A 7,477-nucleotide genomic window follows, 5' to 3' on the forward strand; every position below is an offset into this window, starting at 1 on the left:
AATTCACAAACGATAAAAATCTTATATTTGACACATGGCGGGAAATAAAGTTACATCAAATTATTGAAATATGTCAGAAATTGACGATTTAGATGTACAACAAAGATTAAAGAATGCATTAAAACGAAGTTTGTACCATTTTCTACCACCTTATCGATTATATGATTTAAATAACAATAACTTAAATTGTTTAAAGTTTAACTTCGTGTTTTAATCTTAGTTGTGTGCCTAAAGTGGTTATTGTGCCTCTATACCTTCTAAGTGATAGTTAGACGACATGAAGTAACATTTTAATGATTGAGAATGGGCGGAGTTAGCGAAGCTTCAGGTCATTTAATTGCCTTAGAATACTACCTCATTGGCTGACACATTGTCAACATAAGTATGATGCAGTTAGTGTGTATAGGATGAGTGGCAGTAGGCGGACCTTTAAATACACGCAAAAGTTGAAACTCTCAATGATTAAACTTAGTACTTAATGATTTCCTATCTGCAATTTCATTGGCTTAAAATGTAGGTTGCTTTCTTATACATACACGATCATATTGAAATGTAAACAATCACATTGTGACTGCATTTGTTTTGGACTACAGTGAAATTCATGCAATTCTTAGTCAGTTTTGGCTTTTATATTGTATTTGCAGGTCGATTAACAACTTTAAAGTCCATCCTGTATTTAACTGAACCGGTTGGTAATCTTGGGGCAGAAGATATTCAAACAATTAAGATTGCAGCTGCTAAAAAACTGAGTGTTTTGAAACCTGTAACAGGTAAAGAAAGTGTTTTTATAAAGTATTTGTTTACACTTTACATGGTATTACTTTCTGTTATGAAATTAAAAGTTAATTCACCAAAACATCAATTGTCTCAAATACATGTACATGATGATATACGATATATGACAAAAAGAGCACGATCAGAAAACAATCTGTTTTATCAGCTGACTTGTAAGTAAAAGCATGGCCCTTTAAAAACAGTGAAACATTGACCAGTGAACGGATACGAATATGAGATAATGTAAAAATAATTGTGTTTATTGTTGTAAAAAGACATCAAATTATTTCATGCCTACAAGTTCAATGTGTAATTCCACATGCTTTCAGACTCTTCTGAAACTTTTGCATGATCTTTTATCTACATGTAAAAGTACATCATCGTCATGTCATGTTTTGCAACTGTAACTTTTTTCCCTTTCTTTCAGCTCTAGAATTACGCAATTCTCCAAGGGAAAATCAAAGACTTACAACTGGATGTGGTGTGCTTGATCAAGCATTGAGAGGTTATTTTCTACTTAAAGGGGCTGTACTCTGTATGATGAAATAGTGGGAAAAAAAGAAAATTGTTGAAAACTGACATAAACTTGGTATCGATGTGTACAATGCATAGAATCTTTTTAACTGATGTACCACATAGTTTACAATTAATTTATTTTTCGCTGTTTTTTTCATATTTTTCCATTAAAAAAGATTACTAGGTATGTCTACCTAGTAGAGTTCATTCTTTATGAATGATTGGCTAGTCGATGTTATCACGTGATAATACCAAGTTAGGTATATAGCTTAATTATTCCAACTGAATAGGGTAAGCCTTCGTAGCACAGTGGACACGACACTGGCCTGCAATTTTGGCGACACCGGTTCGAACCCGGTCTCCGACTCAATTTTTTTTTTTACATTTTGGTTGTTTTTTACATTTATGACATCAAAGAGTAAATCATTTTATTAAATAATTGTCCTGAGATTCGTTACAGAAAAAGACTTTTTGTGCCAATCTGGTGTACAGTCCCTTTAAGGGTTTTTAGCTTGTCTGTTTTTGTGTCCTCGAGATTGTTGTTGTCATGCAAAACCTTTATTGTGTAGCAGGACCTTAATTCTTGCTTTGATGATTGTACAGTTAAACCTGTTGTTAGACTAAAATAAACAAGGCATTTGCTTAAGCTGCTTTTGCTTTTTGAATGACATGTTCGATCTTCATCATTCAGTCATAAATCAATTGGCTGTTTTACCATACTGAGGCAAATTTACTTCTACCAGTGGTTCTGGCATGCAAGAAATATTTGGACTTATACTGTACATGTTAGTTTGCTTAAGTCAGGATGAATTCCATCTTAATAAAGTTTGATATATGTCATCCCCTACCAGTTTCAAAATAGGTTTACCCTCCATCCATCCCTCTGTGTTTGTCCAGAAAAACTGGATGTTTCCATAACTCTAAAATTATGAGCTAGGTGAATTCAACTTGGTATGTGGATAGAGGGGCAAAAGGTAATCCGGAAAAAAAATGGAAAGGAAATTTGGAACAGCATTATTTTCACTATGGCAAGAGTAAACATAGTGGACTATCATATTGCTAGCAATAAGCTGCGTTTTTGATATTTTAAATAAATTAACTTTTAATCCTTGATACTTCTCAGGTGGTCTCCTGTGCAGGGGTATTACAGAGATATCTGGAGAAAGCTCTAGTGGGAAGACCCAGTTTGCTCTGCAGCTCTCACTCACAGCACAACTGGCTCCACGTTATGGGGGCCTTGATGCAGGTTTGTACATGTACATATATCCCTCTGGTAAGGTGGTCTCCTGTGCCTGGGTATTACAGAGATATCTCAAGGAAGCGCTAGTGGGAATACCCAATTTGCTCTGCAGCTCTCACTTGCTGTGCAACTGGCTCCATTTTACAGGGGCTTAAATGCAGGTCTGTTAATTTATGTAAGACTCGCTGACATAGTGCTGTGCTTGGGGAGTTTAAGAAAATATGCAATAGCCTGAAGAAAAATAAATCTTTGAAAGTTAGACATTTCCTACTGGCTTGAATTTTTTTTTTACAGTTTTACTATAATCATTATCTACACTATGTCTTGATAGAATGGTGAAAATAAGTTTAAAGCATGCAATCATTAAAAGTTTATTTTTATTCTCAAAATATTTGTACAATTTTCTGTAAGTTCCACCAGAAGCAGCCCCTGACCCAAGGTAACAAATGTATATGTGGAAATATAAAGCCTTAATTGAGATCTTATCTTAGAAATATTTTTCATATGTATTTCAAAGTTATGATAAATCATATCATCTTCTCCAGGTACACTGTACATCTGCACCGAGGATGCCTTTCCAAGCAAGAGGCTGTATCAGATGATTGAAAACTTCACAAGCCGGCATGGGAAGAAGCTGTGTACCCATGGTAACCTAGGGGACAAGATCTTCATAGAGCATGTGCCAGACTTTGTATGTTGCTCTTTGAAATATTTTAGTATGTTGGTATGTTTGATGTAATTTCAAAAAGAACATATAGTTCAGATATTTAAATTTTTCATTCAAAAGTCATGTAAATGTTAATTTATTTGTGCAGTCGACCAAAATGGACCTGGGACAAATTTTAAATATATAACTATTACTGTTCAATCGTTATAGACCATAATTATACATTGTAGTACTACTATAATTTTGGTCTACAGTCTTTGACAAGTTTTATTTATATTCAGGATTTCTCCAAGATCCATTTGGATAGACTGTGCTAACATCTCTTAAATCTGGGCTAGCACTCTGACACCTTTTAATTGCAACAAAACATGTCTTATTCTGGCACAGAAATTGTATTTCAACCCACAAAGCTCCAGTGTTTTATTTCATTTTACTTCAGGATAGCTTGATGCACTGTTTAACCCGCAAAACTCCAGTGTTTAATTACATTGTTTATAATAATTCAGGATAGCTTGATGCAATGTTTAACCCACAAAGCTCCAGTGTATTATTATATTGTTTATACTTCAGGATAGCTTGATGCACTGCTTAACCCACAAAGCTCCAGTGTTTAATTACATTGTTTATACTTCAAGATAGCTTGATGCAATGTTTAACCCACAAAGCTCCAGTGTTTAATTACATTGTTTATACTTCAGGATAGCTTGATGCAATGTTTAACCCACAAAACTCCAGTGTTTAATTACATTGTTTAGACTTCAGGATAGCTTGATGCACTGTATAACCCACAAAGCTCCAGTGTTTAATTACATTGTTTATACTTAAGGATAGCTTGATACACTGCTTAACCCACAAAGCTCCAGTGTTTAATTACATTATTTATACTTCAGGATGGCTTGATGCACTGTATAACCCACAAAGCTCCAGTGTTGCTGAAATCTGGGGCCGTCAAGTTGATTGTGGTTGACTCTGTAGCGGCCCATTTCCGTAGTGACTATGAGGGACACGAGATGTACAAGCGGGCCCAGCACATCGGGGCTCTTGGTACCCTGCTTTACACTCACAGTCATGAATACAACATTCCTGTTGTCTGTATTAACCAGGTAGGAGATATAGCTGACACATACATATGAAAATTTTGAAATTAAATTGAGGGTTGACTGTAAAATTGTTGTAACTACCAGCACCTAAATTTATAGGACAGTCCTGCTGGTACCCCTTAAAATGTGAACTCATATCAAGATCTTTGCAAGCTGATGACGACTCTTGCTATTTCTTTTATGTTTTTCTCAGTCATGTGGCATAACTCCTTAAGAAGTTTTGGATACACATGTGCATGTTGTCATTGGTAACATGTGTATTTTGTTTCATGATAATAGACTGGTTTTTGAAGCAGATGCCAACACCAAGTCTATTGCAATACCATCACAAAACAGACTCGCTTAATACCTATGTGTATAAATTATCAGAATTTATTGTGCTATTTGCATGCATGATAAGAGGTATGTTTCTATTAGCAAAATATGTTCCAAGGACTTTAATCAAATCTGGTTTCCGGTGATTTTAACATCTACATGTACACAAAAAGACTAGGGATTAGTTGATCAAACAGAAACTATAGGAATCTTTCTTAATGATTTTTACCAGAGATTTTCCAACGGGTGGGCGCAAATAAATCTGCATTGTTTTTTTTAAAAAAAGTCACCTTTAATCAGTATTTATGATGAATGATATCTTGATTACAGAAAGTTTGCTTTTCCTTCCTTTACTTATATTAAGATATACTTACTTACTGGGCTTGTCCCTGTTGTGTTTCTGCTTCTTCTTCATTAATGAAAATATTTAATACTTTAACCTTTAGGTGACCAGTTCCATGAAACCTGAAGGTCGTCAGCTGATCCCCTCCCTGGGGCTGTCCTGGTCAAGCCAGGTGACCATACGCATCATGCTGACCCGGACTGACCGCTCACTGACCATCCAGCAGGATAGTGCCCGTGGCCCCTTGGAAACCGTTGTCAGGGAGATGGAGATAGTTTACGCCCCACACTTACCTCCATTGACTGTGCCTTATGTTATTGACCATGAGGGCATGAAAGGATTTGCATGATAATATTTAACTTTACAAGAGTTAAATGGACAAGTTTTTCAATGTATATACATAATGTGACACAATCATGCTAAAAATACCTTCAGTAATATACCGTATCAATTTCTGTGACATATTTTTATGCTACACCTTTGCCTATTGCTAAGGTATTCTAATATTCTGTTCATTGCTTTGTTAACTCCTAAATAACAGTATCAGGAACAAGCCCACAGACTTTTTGAGTAAAGCAGGTCAACCAATGATCATGGAATGTTTGGGTTATCTGATTTAAGTTACATTGTAATTTTATTGTAACATTTACTTTTGCACAACATAATCCACACATTTTTGGGTCTACCTACATTGGCTTGTTTTAGTTAACTTTGTTTTATCCTTAGCAGGTGCATTCACCAAGGTTGACCATTTTTCATTGAATCTTTACCAAACTTGGACATAATGTACAGTTTATTGGCAAGATATCTCTCATAAGTTTGATAACCGCCCTGATTGCTTCGAGTATTAGCCATGTAATATTCAAAATTTGACCAAAGTGACCGTGTTCACTTTTCTTTATCAATTTTAGTTACAATGTTTTAAGCATTATATCTCATAATCTGTAATGACCTTTTAATAACCAAACTGATCCCTAATAGTAAAAAATAATTTTTTAGAGTAATGGCCCTTTACTTTTCACAAGTTGACCAAGGTGACTGTCCGCTCTCAATTGTTATTCCAATCCATCCAAAACATGGTTACACATTTATGGAAAAAATATATCAAGTGAGTTTGACAACCCGCCTTAAACATGTATGGTTGTCATGCTTTGGGATGATCCTTTCTTCGATAATAATTGTTGGACTTAAGAAAAACATGTTCCACTTTAATGGTTGAAATTATTTTTAAAGCTTAGTGTAAATGAAGAATAATCCTTGTTATGTTATTTTTGAGAGATGTTATTTTGTTACGGACTGTTTATATGTATGATGCATTCCTTAAAAGGGGGGCATAATAAATGAAATAAATTTGATTATGTATGTTTCTGTTTTTACTTTTATGGCTAAAAATAATGGCATTTCTGTTCTTGAAAGTCAGTTATTCTACACACCAGTTAGTTTGTGCTGTATGGCAAGAAGAAAAATGTAATAAACATAGTCCTGTTAATTGCTGTTATCTATAAACTTTGTTCAGACATCATTCGGTGAATAAAGATGATTTGTCACATTTGAGAATAAAATGTAAGATAAAGGTCAATATATTTTACAATGCAATGATGTTGAAGCAAAAATAAGCTCTATAGAGATTTAATAGCAATGAAAATTTAAAATATGTGATTAAATACCATTCATGGTTTCTTAGGTTCAAGATTAATTGCGAAATCCGGATTGAGAGCTTTTAACTGCAGACTATTGTACAGTTGGAAATATGATTTTTTGCTCGGATATTTGCATTAAAAACAGGAAGTATCTTGAAATGAATATAAACAGGTTTTGAAATTATTTATAAAAGGTTCTAACACACACGCGCACCCCCCCCCCCCCCCCCCCCCCAATCTCTCATACTGGTACAAAGCCCCTACTGTTAAAAAAAAAACCTGATCATTCACCATTCCTGGCTTCGATATCTGGTGTTATGTTAGTGTACCAGGCTTAAATATCTTATTTCATTTAGTAAGTTTAATGACTAAAACTTTTGTATGAAATGAAAACCAAAAATAGTTCATTATGATTATCTAGGAAATACTGTAAATTTCTTTGAAAGTCTCAAAAATATTTCTGAGAATAATACCTAAATTGTACCAAAACAGAACTGGTGTGCTTAGCTTGATCCTGTTCTAGACTTGAGATTGTTCAAGAAATTTGAGCCTGGGTGATGACCAGTACTAAAAGAGATTGTTCAAGAAATTTGAGCCTGGGTGATGACCAGTACTAAATGAGATTGTTCAAGAAATTTGAGCCTGGGTGATGACCAGTACTAAAAGAGATTGTTCAAGAAATTTGAGCCTGGGTGATGACCAGTACTAAAAGAGGTTGTTCAAGAAATTTGAGCCTGGGTGATGACCAGGATTAAAAGAGGTTGTTCAAGAAATTTGAGCCTGGGTGATGACCAGTACTAAAAGAGGTTGTTCAAGAAATTTGAGCCTGGGTGATGACCAGGATTAAAAGAGGTTGTTCAAGAAATTTGAGCCTGGGTGATG

The 7,477-nt window shown here is 34.8% G+C and overlaps 1 protein-coding gene across 2 annotated transcripts; it reads left to right on the top strand.

Annotated features, from left to right (window-relative positions):
• The first annotated feature begins 14 nt into the window (after nt 1–14).
• On the top strand, nt 15–6,310 carry LOC128222486 (DNA repair protein XRCC3-like). 2 transcript variants are annotated; one of them, XM_052931512.1, is made up of 7 exons: nt 15–128; nt 645–770; nt 1,202–1,279; nt 2,414–2,536; nt 3,076–3,221; nt 4,088–4,300; nt 5,059–6,310. In XM_052931512.1, the coding sequence occupies exons 1-7, from the start codon at nt 71–73 to the stop codon at nt 5,302–5,304; spliced, it is 990 nt and encodes a 329-aa protein (XP_052787472.1). In that variant the 5' UTR covers nt 15–70; the 3' UTR covers nt 5,305–6,310. The 2 variants fall into 2 exon arrangements, with proteins under 2 accessions (XP_052787472.1, XP_052787473.1); XM_052931513.1 differs by lacking the exon at nt 1,202–1,279 and having other exon boundaries at nt 45–128.
• The last annotated feature ends 1,167 nt before the right edge of the window (nt 6,311–7,477 follow it).

This window comes from Mya arenaria, chromosome 16, assembly GCF_026914265.1.
Source record: "Mya arenaria isolate MELC-2E11 chromosome 16, ASM2691426v1".
Classification (NCBI taxonomy): domain Eukaryota; kingdom Metazoa; phylum Mollusca; class Bivalvia; order Myida; family Myidae; genus Mya; species Mya arenaria.

Bases quoted from the DNA above. Each gene is read 5' to 3' on its own strand.
- LOC128222486 (XM_052931512.1), top strand. From the start codon at position 71: ATGTCAGAAATTGACGATTTAGATGTACAACAAAGATTAAAGAATGCA. The intron at 129-644 runs GTTTGTACCATT...TTGTATTTGCAG, and splicing joins AAAGAATGCATTAAAACGAA to GTCGATTAACAACTTTAAAG. The intron at 2,537-3,075 runs GTTTGTACATGT...CATCTTCTCCAG, and splicing joins TTATGGGGGCCTTGATGCAG to GTACACTGTACATCTGCACC.